Here is a 23,330-nt window from a genome sequence, read left to right as displayed (position 1 = left end):
AGAGACACACACACACAGAGAGAGAGAGGCGCAGAGACCCAGGCAGAGGGAGAAGCAGGCTCCATGCAGGGAGCCCAACATGGGACTCAATCCCAGGTCTCTAGGATTAGGCCCTGGGCCGAAGGTAGCGCTAAACTGCTGAGCCACCTGGGCCACCCGGCAGTATTCAATTTTTGAATCTGAGTGGAGTATATATTAAATGAACAATGAATGTTCATATTACCACTTTTTAAATTTTCCTACATGTTTAAAAATTTCTAAAAGAAAAGGTTGGGAATATGAAAGAATTATTTGTTTTTCTCTGCATTTTTATTGGTCTTTTCATCGTCGTCTGGCCATTGCTTATGAGAAGAATTTAAAGTAGCTATGCCATACAGCTTATATATGCAGAAAGAAGTCAAAAGAAGTTGGGAATTAATATTCTTCCTAGCTTTGTTTTTCTATGAAGAAAAACATACATGTTTCTTTTCCAAGGGATTTAAGTGTTATAATTAAGTTTGAGCTTTTGAAATAATAAGTCGTACACATTTTGAAAATGACCAGAGAAACATAGATAGACAATAAACTTTTCTAGTCAGTTGGAAAATACAAGTAAGAACATATATTGAAAGGAAAAACTCCCCAGCATTTTTTGTAATTACCTTTAATTCCCAAAATAACTTAAAATGTTTTAAACATTTCTTTCTCTGAGTTTATGAAAGAACCCTTAGCTTCTCCTGTGCATCTTTCCTGAACAGTGATTAAAAAATATATACTCCAGGGCAGCCCTGGTGGCTCAGTGGTTTAGTGCCGCCTTCAGCCCAGGGTGTGATCTAGAGACCGAGATCGGACTCGGATCGAGTCCCACATCGGGCTCCCTGCATGGAGCCTGCTTCTCCCTCTGCCTGTGTCTCTGCCTCTCTCTCTCTCTCTCTCTCTCTCTCTCTGCATCTCTCATGAATAAATAAATAAAATCTTAAAAAAAAAAAAAAAAAAGATGTATACTCCAAAGTTCAAACTTGACGTTGGCCTGTGTGGACTCCTAATATTCTTTGGCATCTATGTGTTTTTGTGTAGACTGTAGCACTTGACATGTGCTTAAGTTTAGTTTGTCATCTGTGTCAATTATGTCAAAATGTTTTCCAGTTGAAATTTCATCTCTGCTTCTCTCTTTTGTCTGGAGTGCTGTAATAGATTAATTACCTTTGTGTAATTGGGCTGCTTTACTTTATGAAGAACTGTTACTGATTCTGGAAAAGGGTGGTCAGGCATCTGACGGATTTTGAGCAAGTCTTTTATTAGCTGCTATTGGTGAGTACAAGAATATAATGAGCTTAGTATATACTTGACTTTTGGGGGAGGAAATTTTCTTCTGATACTTGTATCAGAAAGGAAGTATCAGGAATAAATAGAATAAACAGAAACCTATTTTATTCAAAGCATGCACAATTCAAAGTACTTACTATTCTTTATTTAACTAGTTCCCCTACTATTATCAAAGGTACAAAATAATCTGAATTTGTTAAGTTGCAAGTTTATCTTTAAGCTTTTGTTTTTAAATCTTGTAGGCTAGTCTATAAATCATAGATTTCCCATTTTGCAGATGCTGTGTGGAAAACTACATAGATACATTTCTTTTATATACTGAATGCTTTCAGATTAGTTTCCAGGATTGCAAATAAGAATAATAATGTTTAGGAAGGTGAAATGACTTTTCTAAGGCCATAGTTGTAGTGGTGAAACTGAAATTTGATCTCAGAACTTTCTGATGGCAGAGTCTAAACTCTGAACCACTACATTATGCAGTCTTCTCTTCCCTGCCCCTGCCTTTAAAATTTAGTGCCCCCCCCCCAAAAAAAATTTAGTGCCCTCCCCCCCCCCCCCCCCCACTAATTACACCATGACACTGGTAAAGGTAGTTCAGGCAGTTTCTATAGGGTAGGTTCAGAGAAAGTGGAAAGATATTTCTGGTACAGTTAAAAAAATTTTTTTGTTCCTGTAGGACTAAGAAAAACTGAGAAAAATAACATGGCTTTGGAGTAGAAGTTGGTTAAATTAATAAGAATGATCACTGCCAAAGAAACAGGAACCTAATAAATAAAAGAGAAGTATATGGAAGGAGACTAGTGGTTGAATAAGGTAGAGCTTGAAATTTACCTATTACTATATAATTTGTGGTCTTGAAATTGGGTTACAATGAAAAAAGTAGTAAGCCAGGATTCAGATAGCTTTGGTTTGATTCCTAATCCTTGTACTTTTTAAACTCTGTAGCCTTAAATAAGTTCTCTTGGTCTCAGTTTTTGTTGTTGTTGTTTTTGTTTTTGTTTTAATCTGTATAGGCTCTTTGAGATGATTGATATATTAAGAAGTAAGTGAAAAAGTTCTGGAAGGCATAACTACTCAATTCTTTAAGTGCAGACTGTGTATAGTTATGACTTCCTGTCAAAGAGTTCAATATGGAAAGGGAATGGGGAAGAGCTACTTGAGAGTAGAGAAATCTGGCAAATACTACTTCAGCCAAGTGATGAAGGTTAACATCTTCAATGATTAGGGATGCTTGAGTGGCTCAGTGGTTGAGCATCTGTCTTCAGCTTAGGGTGTGATCCCAAAGTCCCGGGATCAAGTCTCACATTGGGATCCTTGCATGGAGCCTGCTTCTCCCTCTGCCTATGTCTCTGCCTCTCTCTGTGTGTCTCTCATGAATAAATAAAAAAAAATCTTAAAAAAAAAAATCTTCAGTGACTAGTCACATTGATAGTGTGTACCGTTATATGATGTGGCAAGAATGACACTTGATTTCTGGACTCTTCTTCCCAAAGACTCATAATCTGTGTCTGACCGTGAGATAAACATCAGGCAAAACCAAATTGTAAGACATTTTATAAAATATCTGGCCAGTACTCCTGAAACCGTCAAGGCCATTAGAAACAAGGGAAGTCTGAGAAACTCACAGCAAAGAGTAGCCCAAAAAGACATAACAACTAAATATAATGTTATGATGGTTTTTTGGGTGAAATCCTGGGAAAAAAGGACTTAGATAAAAACTAAGGAATTCTTTGGGGCAGCCCTGGTGGCCCAGCGGATTAGCGCCGCCCTCAGCCCACGGTGTGATTCTGGAGACCCAGGATCGAGTCCCACATCAGGTTCCCTGCATGGAATACTTCTCCCTCTGCCTATGTCTCTGCCTCTCTCTCTCTCTCTCTCTCATGAATAAATAAATCTTAAAAAAAAAAAAAAGAAATCTGAATAAACTGTGGGCTATGAATCAATATTGATACATTATTATTAGTTGATTATAATAAAGGTACTATACTAATATATGATGTTAATAATAGGGGAAACTAAGCGTCCATGGGGGTTTAGGGGTGGTGTATATAGGAACTCAGTCTTAATTCTTGTGTCAATCTTAAACTTTACCAGAAAAGGTCTATTAGCTAAATAAAAGAGTTTCAAGATCAATATTACAGATCCAGACATAGTACAGACCTTTAATGAATGTAAGTGAAGTTAAAAAACCTGGCTCATAACTCTGTACTGCACTGAATAAGAAGAGTGAAATGTATGGAAGGAGAAAAGACATGGGGGAGATTGTCAATTCCTTGGGTGACAGCTTTGGGGGAGACCTTCGTTCCTATTGTCAATTCCTTGGGTGACAGCTTTGGGGGAGACCTTCGTTCCTATTCATCATCCCTTTGTTTGTGGAAAGTTCCTGGGAAAAGAAAGCCCCGAGAGGAAATTGGCTGGGGAATCTGGGTTTGGGGCTTCCCTGAGCTTGCCTATTTCACTGCAGTTCTCAGTTGAAGCCTGTAAAGGAGTGTGTTGGTTCTGGCCCTAGACCCCAACATTATAAAGAATACTTTCTTTTAGTGTTTTGGTTATTTTTTCTTTCACCTTGGATACAGCTTCTAATTTAGAGTCTCACCAGGAACTATGGCCAGATTCATGCCTTTGTGGACCCTAACTCATTATTCTCCTTCTATATAGGTTTATTGCCATTTGGGCTCATCTAGATTCTGAAACTTTTGAATTTCTATTTCATTTCCTTTAAGGCCTTTTTTTTTTTTTTTAACTTTAATAATTCCCTTGACTTCTCTAACTAGTGTTGTCTTATGTGCCTCATATGCTTAAATTGGCAGCTATTAGCATCATTATTATATATATATATACTTAGTTTTATCACTGTTTGAATGGCTATTAGGGAGTAACTAATAGTAATTGATTATTAGGACAAATAGAATGATGTGCCATTATCAGTATCACAAAATTATGTAGAAGTTAGATTCATTTTACTTAAATTTGGCATTATTTATACACTATAGGGGCTGACATGTTAAAGTTGTAACATCGTATGTTAAAACTGCATGTTAATAAATTTTTTTTTTTTGCGTTGGGCCTGTATCAGTCAGTAAAACTGCTATATACAAAAGAACCCTTGACATGAAAATATTATATAATATTTGGCTAGAAGCAAAAAATGACAATAATATGAACTATAATAACAAAACTTTTAGCATTTGGAATCTTAGAAGACAGATTTAAAAAGAGAAGAATACTTTCAGACTTTGAAGAAGTTTACTTAATAGAAAATTTTATTGTTGGGTTGATTTAATTTTTTATTCATGGATTCCAGCTGAGAGATTAGTCATTTTCTCCTTCTTTTAAATCTCTTTTGAATAAAATTTAATTGAAGTCAAAATATTACAATTTCATGTCTATAGTGCTTTAAAAACTATTTGAAATGTTTTATGATTGCAACAGTTGTGTAACTCAGATTATTTCTGATGTTCCTTCTGTGTGTTCTATGTTCTCTGTTTCTGTACATGCTAAACAAAAATGCATTTGATGAAAAAAAAAATGCATTTGCTGGGCTCCTTGCTGCCTGTCAACTCATATTTAGTGAGAGAGACATTTGACTAAACCAGTGATATAATGAAGTTGGTAATATATAGAATCTTGATGATTAATTGTACGTGAGAAATGAGAAAGAAAGAAGTCAAAGGTGATTAAAATTTTCACTTTCAGTGACTGATAGATGAAAATGCCCTAACTCTTGGAAGAGTTAGCACATGAGGAAGAGAAGCAGATTAGAGGTGGGAGAGCAGATGCCAGAGTGGGATTTAGACATGTGGAATTTGAAATCCTGGAATAACATGGCAGATATATCCAAAAGACCATTTTAAGTATGAGTTTGGAGCTCATGAGAATGGTCATTTCTAGTGATGAAAGCATGGAAGTTGAAACCTAGTGTTTGCAGTTCTGTGTATTAGTAAAGGAGTTGGAGAGTGACTAGAGTGGTCAGCGATAATGTAAGGAATTTCTGTGGGCATGTCTACATTCACACAGCTCACTGGATTATATTTATCATGGTGTTGCTGTACAAATTCTAAAGTGTGTCATTTTTGTTTCCTGAATAAATAAATTGTGGGGAATGTTTGTGTTCTATTTTTTTGAGAGGTACAGCTTAAATTCTGTTCCTTCTCTGCTATTCCCTCTCACTTCTTAAGGTTTTTACTTGCCCAAGGCATTTCTTGCCTAATACTTAATGTCTGTTTTCAGACCTTTTGAAATACTTTCCCGAATTGGCCTTTGTATGTGCTGATGCTGTACTTCTTATTAATTTTCTAGATCCTTTACTCACATTACATATATGTAATTCTATCTCATGTGAGTTTAGGTTTTTATGAGTATATTCCATAACATTTAACCATAGTTAACACTTAGGTTAACTTGCCTTCCCTAGACATTTTAGAACTTATAAAAACCTGGTTTGAATTGTAATAGCCAAAAGCAACAGGCAGGTGTCAGACACATTTAAAAAGCCCTTGGGAAGACTGGAAGAAACCCAGTACTGATTAAAGGGGCAAAATTGCCTTACAATTTTGCATGAGGCATAAATATTATATTTGAGTTTGTGACTGATAAGAGTATAAAATCATGAAACAGTAAAAGATAAGTCAGATTTAGTTCTCAGTGGATTAATAGTACAACTGGACAAATATCTTTACATATATTTATGTTATTTTGTCAACTTGAACACTTGAAATCTTAATCATGGAAACATGAAAAATAACATTACTCCAAAATAAGCCTAGCTATGGTACTTAATTTATTTTTTGTAGTTTTTCTTGTGAAGTGAAGCACATTATCTGGGCAGGTAAAATGTGGCAGGACTAACATACCACAGTTACTTACTTGGTAAGTAAAGTTGGAAAAAAATAACCTTATCTAGTCCCATCAACCTTATCTATTCTATGGATTTATGTATTACTTTTTTAAAGAGTTAAACTTATGAGCAGATGTGGCACTCATAGCCCATACTATTCTTACCTAACCCTTAATATATTTTGATGTAAATGGCTTCTTGTTTATAATGAATATCAATTAAATTCTTATTTTCTTTTTTTTAAATTATTTTTTTATTTTTTATTTATCTACGATAGTCACACAGAGAGAGAGAGAGGCAGAGACACAGGCAGAGGGAGAAGCAGGCTCCATGCACCAGGAGCCCAACATGGGACTCGATCCCGGGTCTCCAGGATCCGGCCCTAGGCCAAAGGCAGGCGCCAAACCCCTGCATCACCCAGGGATCCCTTATTTTCTTATTAACTCATGTTAGCAGCTATCTATTGAGAATTACACTGTGCTGCTCCCACAAATACTTTTTTTTTTTTTTTAAGATTTTATGTATTTATTCATGAGAGACACAGAGAAAGAGAGAGAGAGGCAGAGACACAGGCAGAGGGAGAAGCAGGCTCCTTGCAAGGAGCCTGATGCAGGACTCGATCCCTGATCCCTCCCCTCCTCCCCTCTAGGATCACGCCCTGGGCCCAAGGCAGGCACTACACCCGCTGAGCCACCCAGGGATCCCCTCCCACAAATACTTTTGAATTTGAATTGCTGCTACCCTGTGAAATCTTAAGGGCACACTTCCTTTTTAATTTTAATTTTTTTTTTTTTTAGAAGATCTTGGAGAAAATAGAAGACATAGTTTCTAGAAAGAGTCGTAGTCTGGGAACCAAAATTCTACATTTTTATCATTTTCTGCCATTTAACCTTGCTAGGGCTTTCGGCATTTTGTTCAACTTTGTGTTTTGTTTTCCTCAAGATTTAAGTGAAGTAAGTTAGTTTAAATGACCTCTAAAGCCCTTCCACTAATGACATTCTGAGTAGTTAACATAATGCTTATAGTCTAATCTGTTGCTTATCCTTTGTTCCTATTGATTGCTAAACTTTTAGGGCATTTCTCCTAATTGTCAGATGTAATGGTTAAGAGAATTGTATGCCAGTTCTACCATTTATTAAGTTGTGTGACTTTGTGCAAATTAATTAAACTTTTTTCATTTCATGTTACTTTCCCAATAAAGTTATGATAATAAGAGTATCCATTTCGGAGAACTGAGTTGTAAGCAGTGGTGGATAATACATATGAAACCTTTAGCAAGATTTCATGAAATTAGTTGACACTAGTTGCTACTTCCTTCTGTTTTTAAGAATTGGATATATATTTGGCCTCAAATGGAGCAAGAAAGTATACATGATAGCTTATGACTCCTTCTTAAGTTTTCTGTTAAAATGTAATATCTTTGAAACTGAATTTAATCTTTTGCAACAGTGATTTTTGGCCATTTGTACTTTAACCTCAAAATAGACCTTGCTTGGTTATGGTGTTGCCTTGACTTCCTATAGAATTCTGAACCCTTGTAACATATCAGTGTAGCTACTGGGTTGCATTTTGTAGGCCGGTCATCTAGGTTAGAATCATCAGCATGGGATGCCTGAATGGCTCAGTAGGTTAAACATACGGTCTTTGGTTCAGGTCATGACCCCAGGGTCCTGGGATCAAGTCCCCCATTGGCCTCCCTGCTTCTCAGGGAGGCTGCTTCTCCCTCTGACTCTGTCTCCCTCTTTCTGTTGCTCATGAATAAATAAATAAAATCTTAAAAAAAAAAAAAAAGATTCATCCTCATGTTGTTTTCTGCAACATCGTATATTCTCTAGGGGCCCTACAGAAGTCTTTTTTATTACTGCTATGACCTGTTAAGTAATACTTGAATTATTTCAACCCATATTTTCTTTATAGTGCAAAATTCTTAAGTTAGAGTGTTAATCTATTGTTGGTTTTTTTTGTTTGTTTGTTTTTTGAAGAAAAACAACCACCTTGTTTCTTATTTACAGGTTTCCTGTAGCCTACCTCTGTGTAGTAGAGGAAAGACCTTTACTGGTTGAGGTTATATGCCATATTTTCACATTTCAACAAAATTCCAAGTCTATTTGCCTGTATATTAGATATTTAAAACATTAATCTTTCTGTTGTTAGTAGCAAAATATTGATATTGTATTCTCAGAGATCACAAAATGATCATAATCTTGTACTTTTCAACACTGATGTTCAAGTCATCTTTTTTAGATCATCTGTGGAAAATAATAATTGTTTCTCCAGATTCTCTAGTTACTTTCCTTCAGTTAAACCAGATAATTAGAAAGCAGTGTATATGCATTGTGTATATTGCCTAAATATAAAGATATGTCTTCACTATATTACTCTCTGATGTCATGTTCTTGACTTTTATGGAGAGTTGCTGTAAGAATAATAACAATAATACAGGGTTGGCATGATAATAATTACCTCAGAAACAATAGTGACACCAGCATTTTTCTTTCTGATTATTATCAGGCCACACTTGCCTAATTAGTTACCCTAAATGGAATAACATCCTACATAAAACTTTCTCACCTTTTCCTCTACCCCCTCTGACCTTCTCTCCAACAAAAACCCATTTTCCTAATTATCTAAAGTTTGTTTTATTGAGTGATCCGTGATTCTTGTTTTATTGTTCATTTTCTTAACTGCCATAGTCTCCTATGGGTAAAAGTGTGATTTATCATATTGCAGATGAATAGCACCTGCTTTATTTATTTGGCTTTATATATTATGAACTGGGAGACATTGTTTTGCACTGTAGTGCAGGACTAAAAATGATCATGCACGGTGAAGCTATACAAAAATGATAAATGGGAAAAATTACAACTGTTCTATAATCTTTAAAAATTTGGCAAAACATTAAAACTCTTACTCTTGGTTATAAATATATAAGGCAGTGCATTTTGACTGCATAACAACAGCTTTCTTGCTGGTTTCCCTGCTTCCAAACTGTCTTCTTAGTGTGGCAATTCATTTACTTTATAGTTTAATACTCCATTTTATGAGGACACTGCAATTTATTTATCTGTTTTTTTAATTGAAGTATAATTGGCATACAATGTTATACTAGTTTCAAGTGTACAACATTGTTTCAACAAGTCTTATATATTACTTAGTGCTCACCACAGTATGGTCACCATCTGTCACCATATATTGTTATTACAATATTAACTATATTCCGTGTGCTGTACTTTTTATCTCCATGGCTTATTTTATAATTGGAATTTTATATCTCTAACTATTTCACCCATTTTTATATTAATGAGTTCCAGGTTTAGGATTTGTTTTTGGTTGTAAACAGTGCTTCTGTGATATTCTTGTATATATCTCCTTTGGTGTATGTACAGGAGTTTCTCTATGGTATATATACCTAGAAGTTGCTATCATGGAGCATGAACACCTTAAACATAATGAGATATTTCTAAATGGCTTTTTAAAGTATCATTAATCTTTTCCCTTGATGTTTTGATCAGTTTTCTTTTTCTTTTTCTTTTTTTTTGATCAATTTTCTTAATACTTTTAATGTATAAGCTTTGTACTCACCAATCATGTTGTTAACATTTTTGATGATTTTTTATCTTGTTGACAGAAATGGACTATTTCAAACTGTGAGAGATTGATCTAGATCAGGGGTCAGCAAATTACACAGCCTTTGGGCCAAATCCAGCCTGCAGCTTGTTTTAATCTAGCCTGTTAGTTAACTATGAATTTTACATTTTTAATGAGAAAAAAGGAAAAAAGAAAATTAAGTGACACAAGATGTATGTGTCCCATAGAGCCTAAAATATTTACTGTTTGGCTCTCTATATTTTGTCTTCTTGATTCCATAGTACTCGGGGAAATGCCTTCAAGTTTATTTATCTCACTGATGGCCGGAAGTGTAAATTTGTTTTCTTATTATGTAGTCTAACGTGTGTCATAGAAACAAGCTTGTAAAATTGGTTTGGTATTAAGTCATTGCTATTTCTCCAAAATCTTTTAAAAAGTGAGAACATACTGCTTCAGTATAACTAATGTTTGTTTTATCCTTTGTCTTCATTGAAGTTAAATCTATTTGGGGTTGCATTATTTAAGAAATTAAGATAATTAAATCATTGGTGATGAGATTAGAGTCATGAAGTCTCTAGCATTTTTGGAGAAATGAGCTTAAAAACAATTTCATTGTGTAAACCTGATTGTTTGGAGACACTTTAGGTACTAATGACTAAAGAGTTGATATACTAATTATAAAGTATAGTCATCAAAGCACTGTCCCAAGCAAGTTTTCTTAAAGACATGTTTGCTTATCAGTGATTTTCTTAAAGATCATGTTCCCTGGTTGTTGATAGATTTTAGTCAGAGATATAGAAGTACTTTAAATGTTAGGTGACGTTCTATAATATGTCGTAATTATGTTTTTAAATACATCTGCCCCCTAATTAGCCATAAATACTAATATTTTAGGTTATGTGTAATCTGTTACTCTGAAATAATTTTGAAAAGATTTTTTATAAAGAAAAGAGGAAAACACATAAATGATGAGACTTTGTTAAGGAAACATAATTAACTTTGTTTAATGTTATATAAAATTTAATACATCATCTTAGATTAATAAAAAAGAAAGATGAAACTGTCTCATTACTTAAGGATTTGTGTTGATGCTATCAAATAACTCATCCTAAGTGAACATAACTAATGGTAGTAACCTTGGAGCAGCTGGATTTTGTCAGCCTGAACGTTGTGGTTCTCTTCCTAGTCTTATTCTTATCCTCGATGTCCACCCTGTTCTCTATGTGTTCTAATGTACTCATTTGTTACCATACTATCATATTTCAAAATTTGTGAAGCACCCATTGTGGAGGTAATATATAAAGATGGTATTAAAGATTGTCTCCTTTCCTTCAGGCATATGTATTAGTGTATCGAATCTTTTTTACCTGTCCCACTCTAATATTTCCGTCTGTGGATCAAAGTGTTTGTCTTTTTTCTTTCTTTTTTTTGAACTTCTAAACTTTATAGAAAGTTTGCAAGAGTGGTCACAAATAATTTTTTTTCCTTAATGCATTTGAGAATAAGTTATCACTGTATTGCTCTATCACCTTGAATACTTTCATACCTATGAAAAGCACATCCTGTCACATAATCACAAATTAGAAAAGAACGTAATTATTATCATTTAATTTTTGTCATTTGTCCCTATACTGTCCATAATCATGTGCTGTATTGGTCATGTCTCTTAGGTCTTCTTCAATTGTGAACAGTTCCTCACTCTTTCCTTTACTTTTGAACATTATAGGTCAGTTATTGTGTAAAATATATCTCAATTTGTTTTTTTCTAATATTTACTAATGATTAGAATCAGATTTTCTCATAGAAATAATGCTTTGTTCTTCTCATTGCCTCCTATCAGGTGACACTTGATTTTAAATTGTCCCGTTGCTAATAATGTTAACTTTGATTGTGGTGGTATCTACTAAGCTTCTCCATTGTAAATTTACCCCATGAGTTAATATTGCTTTGTGGGTAGTTACTGCATAAATATCCTGTTCCTTAACAAATGTCTCATTTATTTATATTCATTTATATCTTCATGGACTTGGGAATTCCTGTGCTATTCAATGCATCATCATTCATTTGCTAACATCTGTATTGATGCCTTAGTTGTATCAGCTTGGCATTCTTTCAGCCTTGCTCTTGTGTGCTTTTGGCAGGTTTCCATCTCTCTGAGCACTTTCTTACTATCTATGCAGCAAGATTTCCAGACTCATTTTGTATGTTGCCTGTCCCAAGCCTTGAATCTACCATTTCTTTAAGAGGCCCTGTTGCCTTTTAGTGGAGAATTTGGAAGCCAACTTTTTAGAATTTAAGAATCAAGCTCTGGGTGCTAGGTGTGCTTATTGTTACTGGAGTAGAGCTGTTCTCAGGTTCTCCCAGGCAACAGAGCTCAGGAATACACACACACACAGGTACATACTTGCGCACACATTTTTATATTTATTTACCTAAATATATTGAAAATCTTGAATTTATACTGATAATTCTAATTTCAATTCAATACAGCAGAATTCATTCTCATTTTCTTTATTTATGTATTTATAACTCCTCTAATAGTGAGAAACCTGGCTACTATTATATTTATTTATTTGATCAGTCTTCCTACATATAATTCCCCTTTACTATCTCTGCTCCTTTTCTTCCAGAGCAAACATGCTCATCTGTCAGGGTAATACCACCATCTTCCTTTCTCATCATTCCCCACCTCTTACTGCACCCTCCTCATCCCATTGACTTTAGCAAACTCTGCTGGGCTGCTCTTCCCCATGTGTACTTTTCTTACTCCAGAAAAGTGACACTCTGTTGCCTCACTACTTTCCTTATTCTATTCTGCCCCTCCATGATCTTTCATGCTGTGCACCTGCTCACTCCCTACCTTTCCATAAAGACACCTGTCTTACCCCACTGGAGCTGCAGTATTCTATATAATATTGTACTGGGCTGCTTAGCGTTAGTACTCCATGCTGTTCTGCTCCCTTCTATGGGAACTCTCCATATCATTCCTTTGTCCAAACCTTGCAGGAATGCCCTCACTCCACTGAAACGTGACACCTCGTGTTGAGCCACCCTTCCATTGGGGAAGTTCTCCTTACCTCTATTAATCTCTGATACCTCATGTTAGGTGGCTGCCACCACTACCCCTATGCTGATTTCCACTTCTCCATTTGTGTTCTTTCAACCCCCCACCAGCCAGAGGAGGTAACTCCTTTTGAACAAAATCTCAGGACTACCAACACTGTTAACCCTCAGGCAGAGATTCACACTGTGACAATGACAATGATCCTTTTCACCTCCAAAGTGTCCATTCAGCTTCTGGTCTGAATCTCCTTTCTGATAATCTGCCACTCAGCACCTCATACAGTTGATAGAAAATCTCTTTTCCCTTCTTGCGTCCAGGATGAAATCTCTATACTTCTAGTAATATAATTCTATCAGTTTTTACTAACTAGCCATCAACAGGAAAATCCCTATAAAAGTGGCTGGTCTAGGGATCCCTGGGTGGCTCAGCGGTTTAGCGCCTGCCTTCACCCATGGCGTGGTCCTGGAGTCCCAAGATCGAGTCCCACATCGGGCTCCCTGCATGGAGCCTGCTTCTCCCTCTGCCTGTGTCTCTGCCTCTCTCTTTCTCTCTCTCTCTCTCTCTCTCTCTCTCTGTCTCTCATGAAGAAATAAATAAAATCTTAAAAAAAAAAAGTGGCTGGTCTTCAAGTTATACACTGCATATCACTGCTGATTCAAAGATGTACTTTTTTTGTTTGTTTTTAACATTTTAGAATGTTAATATTTTTTTCTTTATAAAGTATATATTATATGAAAAACAGTAGGCTTTCTTTTTTTATTGCTTACCTATCTACTTTCTCATGATACATAGTCATCACATTACAAAAGTCATGGGATATTTAAAAACAAAACGAGGTGCCTGTGTAGTTCATTCAGTTAAACATCTGGCCCTAGATTTCAGCTGCAATCATGATCTCAGGGTTATGAGATTGAGCCCAGCGTTGGGCTCATGCACTGGAGATTGAGCCCAGCACTCATGCACTGGATATGGAGCCTGCTTAAGATTCTTCCTCTCCAAATCCCTCTGTCACTGCCCTGCCCCCTAAAATAAAAAATAAATAAAACCAAAAAACCCTATTGCCCTGAGTACTGTAACTATTCCCTTCAGATACTGGTATAGAGTTTGTTCTATAATGCCAAATATCTTTCTCAACTGTGGAAACTTTTTCCTCACTGTACTAATTTAAATTAACTGAGAAGAGCATATTTGGCCCTGCAGATTCATTCAGTCAGTATCTACATATCCAAGTCAAGTGAGAGTAGAGAGCTCCAGAGTGGCATTTATAAAGGAAACACTCAAGGATCAGGTGGATCAGGTACCATGGATTACCCGATTTCCATTCCATTTTCCGGTATTATCAGGGAGTCATAAAATGAATGGCTCTGAGTTCTTGTTTCTTGTCAGATGGGGATATCGATCTAGTGGACTGGGAGACAAAATGACATGTAAACCTACTCAGAACTGACCACTGATTAGACCTGGGAAAACATGGATGGTATCTCTTTATTAGTCTTCCAAATTAGACTGTTTTATCTTCATTGCCTAGCTCCATGCCTGATAGGTAGTAAAAATATGCATCAATAGGTAGACAGATGAAGAAGAAGTTAAATTATTATGTTGTTACAGCCTTTCCTTTGCATGGATGTGTAGTTTTTGGTATATAGAATGGCTTTAGTATTTGAGGCATAAATAACACCCAATGAAAATAAGTTTCTAAAGGAGCCAGTTTAATTAAGAGCAGATTTTTATTTTTTCCCCTCTTTTTCTTCTTTTGTGGATTCATTTTCTCTTTCATAGACATACCTATCATTGCATTTATAAAGACATTGAACAGTTGTTTTCTTTTCGTGCAGGGGCCTGAATTAATGAATAAATATGTTGGTGAATCTGAAAGAGCAGTTAGAGAGGTAAGATAATTATGCCTTGAAGTGGGACTCTGCATAGAGGAACTACCCTTCTGTCCTTCTGTATGGTTTCCATTTTGTTTTGGGTTACAGATTCTGAAATTTCCAAATCAAATTCTAGTGGTATGTTTTTTCTTCAGGCAAATATTATTTTATTATTTAAAAATGTAACTTTGAACATCTACAGTACTTTGTTTTTGACTTTAAACATCTTCATACTACAGGCCTTTAGTTTCACCAAATAAAGATTTAACAACTGCCACCGTTTCAGTAAAACAAACAAACAAACAAAAAACAAAACACTTGTACTTACAAGGAATGCTTGATCTCAGAATGAAATTTAAACCCTTTAAATTCTGTAGTCCTTTAAATCAAATTAGCTTAGTATATGAAAGTTTTACTGTACCCTCCTTTTATAAATTATTTTACCTTTGGTTATTTAGACAATGCATCCCCCTCTTCTAAGATTTAAAGCCAGCACCTAATTAATAGGCCACTCATTCATATTGTGGGAGCTGCACAACTGATAAATTCATGCAAAATCAGGGCATTTGGAGTTGGGTAACTACAGCAATTTGACCACAAGTCTTGGCTTTCTTAAGCAGAGTTTGGCTTGTCTCACACAGACACCCTGTATTCTTACAGAAGCTAAGCAAGCACAAGAACATGCAAACAGCAATGGAATGAATGGTCTCCAATTGTGAATACCTGGGTGCCAACCCAAGAGTATTAGAGATTGGAATACTCAGTTTTTCATCTAAGAAAAAAATCCTAAGTTACTTTTTGACCTATTTTTTTTTCTTTAAAATGTAGGCAATGGTTATTGTAGATAAGTGTAGGAAACAAGAACAGTACCATTGATTAAAATAAGAAAAAGACAATGTTTATTAATATTAATGTTCTAGTAACTGTTTTTTATTTTTATGTCATTATCCTTGTGACAAGAAAATGGGGGCCTACATTACAGATAACACACATTTGAATTTCTTTCTGCCTCTGCTGACTTTTTCTTTCCCTATGGCTACCACGCCAATCCGTATTGATAGTCTGAATTCTGGTCTAATCAGTCTATGTGCTTTCAGAGTTTGGTCATTTTTCTTGTCCTGGCTTTACATCAGCCATTACTTTCCCTCAAGATCTTCAGAGAAATGAGCAGTGGCTTTTGGGTTTATGGGTATTTTATATGCTCAGCTATAACTGATTTTACATGCTTATGGTTTTTCTTTAAAACGTGTTTATGATCGTTAATAATAGCTGTCATTTACTGAGCTCTTACTATTCCAGGCACTGTGCTAAATGCTTTGCATTCTTTTTTTTACTCAGTTCTTAAAATAATCTTCTGAGGCAAAAATCTATCATTATCTCCATTTTCTAGATGTGGAAATTGAAGTTTAGAGAAGTTAAGTTACTCACCTAACGTCATGATTGAGCTGGTTGACTTGCACATAATAGATTTAGTTTTTTACATAGTTCCAAACTAAAGCCAGCTGCAGAATTTTCTGAGGTTTGCTGATCTTTAGCTAATGTGGAACTCTTTTCACCAGATCTTCCGAAAAGCAAGAGCGGTGTCCCCTTCCATTATTTTCTTTGATGAACTTGATGCCTTAGCAATTGAAAGGGGGAGGTAAGAAATATTTAAAAGAACTGCTATTAAATATCTACAGTTATATTATAAAGTAAATAGCATTTCTTACACACATTTTATTTATTAATACCTTTGGCCTAAATAAAAACATTTTTTAATTCATGTAGTTTTTTTCTCTTGTACTCAACTATTTCATGTTATCACTTTATAATACTTTTATATATGTATATTTTTAAACAGTGATATCCATTTGGGGCATTTGAATTAATTTCTATAGCTTATTACTTACAGAGACCCCTGGCACTATCAAACTTTGGGTTGTTATATATGTATGATAAAAACTGTAAACAAAATTCCATTAAGAATAATTATCCAATACAGTAAAACCAATTATATAATAAAAGGTGCTATTTTTATGGATTTTAGTATTCTCTGGATTAGATTGTTTCCTAAAATACAGTTATAGTAGAATAAAAATTAGTATTAATAGTTTTGTTCCTGAATCTTAAACAGTAAAGATTATTATTTATATAATTTTAAACAGATGTGTATATAGATATACAGATGTAAATATATGTGTGTATGTATATGTATGCATACTTTTGTGTGTGTGTATTAGAACTATTTACAAGTATGATTTTTTTTCTTCTACAAATGTTGGGATTCCTGGGTGGCTCAGCGGTTTAGCGCCTGCCTTTGGCCCAGGGCGGATCCTGGAGTCCCGGGATCAAGTCCCACGTCAGGCTCCCAGCATGGAGCCTGCTTCTCCCTCCTCCTGTGTCTCTGCCTCTCTCTCTCTCTCTCTCTATGTTTATCATAAATAAAAAAAAACAAAAACAAAACAAAACAAAAAAACCATAAATGTTTAGAGGTCCTTTTGAGGATTATACACTCCAGTACTTTATGTAGAGAATGTTAATTTGTGTGCTGTGTGCATACCTTCTTGTGCATACCATTCCAAAATACTCGAATCCATTCCAAAATACTCAAATCGAATTGAAAATACCCAAATCCAATAGAAAATACTCGAAATGAATCGAAAATACTCGAATCAAATAAAAAAAACTTGATTCGAATCGAAAATACTCGAATGGAATAGAAAATCCTCAATGTATATCGATTATAAAACTTTTGCTGATGATAATTACAGTGATGGTAGAAGGCACCTTAGAGACCCCAGTATTAAAATCTATAAGAGGCATTGGTGCTCTCTTCCTTCCTGGTGTATCGCTCTCATCAGATGAAAATATAAACTGTCATTAGGAGACTATTACCAGGAAGTAGTCTGTCCTGCTTTTCACTCTACCCATTCGATATCCTGTAAATACCTACTAGTCTTTTTATTTTATGAGTTGAAGCATTTGGATGCTCTTATTACTTCCAAGGTAGATGCCACAAAAGGCTACAAAGAGCCCAAGTTCACCTTAACTACAAGAGAAGAAAAAGAAGCCAGAAAAGTTTGCTGAAAGTAGTGTGACCTGCCACAATTACATAACATCAGAGACATTTTTGGAGCCTAAAAAGGAACAGGGTGGGATACATTGTTAAATATGAACCAGATGGGAGGTAGAATATGTAGCAGAGTTCTCATAAAATGCTTTTGAAATAAAATGGTGTGAAAAACCAGACAAGGCACTTGATAGGACTATCCTGTTTTTGCAGGCGATTTGGCTCAGTAGAAGTTTGCAAATATATTAGAGCTGCTAATGATTTGCAGCCTCCAGATATCGTTTCCCCTAATAACTTTCATCATATTGTGGATTGCATACCTCCCTTCCTCAGTGGCTTGTTCAGACCAAGGTCAAATAAATTCCATGGTGTTTCCTTTGTATAGAAAATGTTTTGGTCAAAATCGTTGATAATTCAGAAAACAATGAGGGGCTTCTCGGTGGCTCACTAAAGTGTCCAGCTTTTGATTTCAGCTCAAGTTTTGATCTCAGGATTGTGAGTTCAAGCTCCTGCTGTACATGGAGGCTACTTAGGAAGGAAGGAAGGAAGGAAGGAAGGAAGGAAGGAAGGAAGGAAGGAAGGAAGGAAAGAAGGAAGGAAAGAAGGAAGGAATGAAGGAAGGAAGGAAGGAAGGAAGGAAGGAAGGAAGGAAGGAAGGAAAGAAACAGCTGAGCGCAATAACAAACATAATGCTAATGGTCCGAAGTAGGGACTTCTGGTTGTACCAAAAGTAGATGTACTAAGATGTACTTAGATGTACTAAGTCTTAGGTAGATTTTTTTTTTCATAGACATAAGAATCTCAAACATTGATACTGTTTTCTCTCTCTCTCTCTCTTTTTTTTGCGTGTGTGTGTGTGTGTGTGTGTATGTGTGTGTGTGTGTGTGTAATGGGCCAACATTGCCTAGAAAGTGATTGTTTTATCTAATTAGAATACTGGCACCTCAAAACTAAACATATAAAACCTCCACATGTATATTTTTGTTCTTCAGCTATTTGGACTATTCCTAGAAATTGAAAAACCAGCTATTGATAGATACCAAAAGTATAATATTTTCAAGATACTAAACCAATTTTATGCATTGCTAAAGAAATAGAAAACAGAAAAATTAAGAATTCCATAAACTAGGAAGCATTTCTTCATAATGCTGGGCTATGGAATAGCTATTGCTTTCATTTGTTCCATGTTTTTATGTTTTCTATGATACCATTCAGGTCAAACCCATATGACTAGTTCAAAAATGACATAAAATGGCATAAAAAGATTGTTTCTTCTTATCAAGATTTTAATTTCTAAACTTAAGATGTTTAAAAAATTGAGCAGAAAATTATGGTATAGTATAGTCCCTATTACCCTTATGTTAAATCAGTTATTTGACTATTTAAAGTTAGTCAAAGTAGCCATGAAACTGAGGTTTGCAGCCAGCAAGCACATTATAAATAGAGCATTGATGAATTTTGTGCTTAGCTTTAGAAATAGTTGTGCTTTTAGAATGAAAGATTGTTCATGCTTATAAAAGTATCTAATTACAACCATTATTTTCTCCTCCTTCCTGTCCTATTTAAATTTCTTGGGGATTTGAAAAATAATTAAGCCTGATGTTTACTTCTTTTTTTCTGAATGCCATTTAAATTCTGGGTGTTCTGAATTCATATTATGAGTTGGAGAAAATGTTATAAGATTTCCTTTATGAAGTGTTTTAAAATATCTCCATAAGATTTGGGAAAACTGAAAATACTGTTAAAGTAGTAGAGCTCTTTGAAAAACAGATATTATATCAGAGAGTAAAGCACTGAGGTAAGGAAGAGATTTGAACTATCCTGGGCTAATAATGATGTTAGGTAATATTCATTTAGTGCTTGTTATGTACTAGTAACTGTTTTAAGTGCTTTACATACAGGTAAAGAAAAAACTCAGAGAAAGGACCCTGCATTAATGCAAGGTAGGATATTATACAATTGACAGTTGACTCCAGTACTCTGCCTCACCTCCCAACTAGCTTAAATATTTACCCTTTTGAAGTCATAGTGGGGAGGAGAGAGCAAGCTGGGCCATACATCATCAGTCAGCCTTGTCTTAAGCAGCAGTCCTCTCCTCAGAAGTGGAGACATATAGAGTCATATCGTATATTCTCTTAACCTAGTCTCCTCTGATGGAGGAAATGGCCACTGACCAACTTGGAGAGGACTAGAAGAACTTACTTGGTCTAGGACATTTTAGTTAGTCACAGGATTCTAAATCATCCTCTTTTCCTGACGTTGATGGCCTGGTAATGCCAAACCTCAAGCAGGATTAGAAGAGGTTCAAAACTAGGAACATGTCTCTGGAGCTAAAGAGGCTCATTTTATTTGTTTAATTAACTTCCAAATAATGTGACTCCCTTTGTTTGGACCTCATTCACTATGTTATGGTCTTTTTTTAAACTTGTAATTATCACAGCAGCCTCAGAAAGTGTGGGTCCTATTTTCATCTCCATTTACTGATGAGAAAGCTGAGATATATAGATGCATCAGTATCTTAGCTTAAGGTCATGTACATTAAAAGCAGAGCTGGGATTTGAATTTAGGTATTTTGACTCCAGAACAGATACTCTGAGCCACTTTTTGACTTGAACCATACCAGATTCTAGGATTCCACATATAAGTGAGTGGTTAACTAACCTTTCAAGCTTGTAATTTATTTTGCATTTTCTCTGTGACTTACTTTAGTAATGACTCTAAGTGAGCTGTTGTGACATTCCTTTGCAGGCATTCATTTACTCACTTGTTCAGTAAAAATTTATTGAATGCTTATTTGCAACAGGCTTTATGTTGAAGATAAAACAGTGAACAGGACCTAGAACATACCTTTGTTTCTTCATTTGTAAATTGGAGATGATAGAAGTAACAAATTTTAGGTTGTTAGAATTAAATACTTGTAAAATGCTTGACACAGTGTCTGGCATTTTAGTAGTAACTGCTTACAAAACTTTAGTATTTATTATAATTTCTGCATATATATTCTACTAATAATAATTTCCATGTAAATAGAAATACAGTAATAGACATTGAAATAAATTCTGTCCTAACAGAGTTTATGTTCTAGTGGATGAAACAGAAACATTTGGGAAATTAGAAAAAGTATTCTACAGATGAGAGGCAACATGGCATTTCATCAGTCTAAGATGCCTTTAGTTTTAAGACACGTCATTATTATATGTACCATTACTGATGAAAAACGTAGCCTTAAACTGTAATTATGGTGCTGAGAAGTCATCAACTCCAAGAGACATCTTGATTTAAAAAATTTTAAATATGAAAAAAGTTTGTATCTTAGAAATAGAAGAAAGTGGGGTGCCTGGGCATCACAGTCAGTTGAGCATCTGATTTTTTGGTTTCAGCTCAGGTTATCATCTCGTGGGTCATGGGTTTGAGCCATGTGTCTGACTCTGCACTCAACGTAGAATCTGCTTGAGATTATCTCTCTCTGTCCCTCCCCCACCTCACCTGTGCACATGCGTGCTCACTCTCTATTCTCTCTCTCAAATAAAATCTTTAAAAAAAGGAATAGAAGAAATGTAGTAGTGTTACTTGGGAGAAGGAAGATCTCTTTTGATTTATAAATGCAGTGCTATTAAATATAAAAAATGTTTGGAATATTGTTTTATGACTAGAATGTAAAGTGATGATTAAATATATAGAAAAATGAAAAAGATTAAGTGCCCAGTTAAAAGCTGACTAAATGATAGCTTCTTGAGGTGTTGGGAATCTGTGATATTAACTACTTTGTTACTGCACTTAATCGTCAAGAATTAGTACTTGGAGTGGTTGGGGGAGAAAATAAGAACCAGCTTTCTTTGAAATTGAAGGTTTCAGGCTTAGCAGCATTCTGAAAAGAGCTCTGAATTTTAAAATAATGATCAGGAAATGGAATAGCCTCTTTTACAGCAAATCCAGACTTCTGGTAAATTCAGTGAATTCACGACACTAAGAAGCACTGTAGAAGAAATTTTTGTGGACATCATTTCTCTAAATGACACTTTCAAGGAGGCTTATACATTTTTCTAATGTGATATTTATGGTGGTTTTAAATTTTTCATAAAATCATAAAATTTTATGGTTGAAAAAGTTCTTAGAAGTCATCTAGTTTAACTTTTAGTCTTCAGAAGAACAGAAGCCCCTAGATATTAAGAGAAGGGGCACATAAGTCTTTTGTGGCCTGGACAAGACTAGAATTCATATCTTCTGATTCACTGCTCTTTGAACTGTACTCATACTGCCTCTTAGACTATCAGGATTTGAGACAGAAAAAGTGTGTTTATGTTGTGGTAAAAATTCTCATGTATCTAAATATTTAGAGAATATTTTTTATGTTTAAGAAACTCTAACAGTAACCACTTATTAAATACTTTTAACCACTGGTTTGTAAATCTGTATTTCAATTTACTAAATTAAATGCCTTGTTCCTGGTATGCAGATTTTCCTAATTTATATTTAATTGCCTCACATATAACATAGTTTTCACACTTGTAAACTCTTACTATTAAACAAATGCTGAGGAAAAGAGCAAAGTGTTACACATTTTGCATTATAATAGTTCCATAAAGTATAGCGGAGTTTATGAATACTTTTTTTGCTTTGTGTTGTCTGTGCATTGTGGCTGAATACTATACCACAGATTAAAGCTATGACTTTCCTTGGAGAGGTCTGTTGCAGCGTTTATTAGAAATTGGAAATTATTTTTTGTTGTTGTAGGACACATAGGTCTCGTAGCTGTCTTGTCTTTGAAATGAACGATTGCTTGTGTTTTACGTGCATTAAGAAAATTATCATAGGTAATGCTTGTGTTCAGAGTAGTATGTGTTTGGTTAGCCTTCTTTAGACCTCTTTTAGGTCTCTCCCAAGCATGAATACTGACTATGGGCGTGGGAGGTAGTTTTAAGAAACAAAGTCAGATGCCTACCATTTAGAACTTGATGACATTTAAAAATGTGTACTAGAAAAAATTTAAATTGGATAGATGAGATGCCAGTCTATAATTTAGAAATCATATGAAGGGGCAAATGATGGGACATTTTATTTCATTGAAGAAGATGAAAGAAAATCATTTTTGTGAAAATATTAGTATTAAAGGATAAAATCATTTCATCATTACTGTCACAGCAGTGAGATTTCCATAGGATACAAGTTGGCACACGTTTTCTATAACAGGCTAGTTAGCAAATATTTTCGTCTTTTTGGCCTATAGTCTCTATACAACTATTCATCTCTGCTGCTGTAGTGCAAAAGCAGCCATAGAGAATATGCAATCAAGTAAGAAAACAGTTGGCTGACCAGATTTAGCCTGTGGCTGTAGTTTACGAACCCATTTTAAGATATCATAAACATCCCCTCGGTCCATGGCACTGTATGACTCTTGAATAGGAATAATTTGGAAAAGGGGCTTGACTTCTGAAGGGAAAAGAGAATTAATGTTTTAGGAAAGTCTAGCTTCAGTATTTTGTACAGCTGAACATCTTTTTTCCATTGTTGTGTTGCCTATCTCTAGCAGATAATAAAGTTTTATAAAATCATTTCATTATGTTAGTGATTACACATTTGTTTTTAAGCTTTTTCTTGGAGTTGGTTTTGATTTCC

The 23,330-nt window shown here is 35.0% G+C and overlaps 1 protein-coding gene across 8 annotated transcripts in view; it reads left to right on the top strand.

Moving 5' to 3' along the window:
• The window catches only part of AFG2A (AFG2 AAA ATPase homolog A), a 530,081-nt gene that overhangs the window by 73,011 nt on the left and 433,740 nt on the right, over positions 1–23,330 (top strand). For all 8 annotated transcript variants that reach the window (XR_012000935.1, XR_012000937.1, XR_012000934.1 and 5 more), the window contains exons 12-13: positions 14,630–14,683; positions 16,225–16,304. Coding sequence is in view for 4 of the 8 variants with exons in the window: in XM_026016788.2 (XP_025872573.2) it covers positions 14,630–14,683; positions 16,225–16,304 (134 nt within the window). In the remaining 4 variants the exon portion in view is untranslated. The remainder of the gene's footprint in view (positions 1–14,629; positions 14,684–16,224; positions 16,305–23,330) is intronic.

Source organism: Vulpes vulpes, chromosome 4 (assembly GCF_048418805.1).
Source record: "Vulpes vulpes isolate BD-2025 chromosome 4, VulVul3, whole genome shotgun sequence".
Lineage (NCBI taxonomy): Eukaryota > Metazoa > Chordata > Mammalia > Carnivora > Canidae > Vulpes > Vulpes vulpes.
This window is presented reverse-complemented; position numbering and strand designations above follow the sequence as displayed.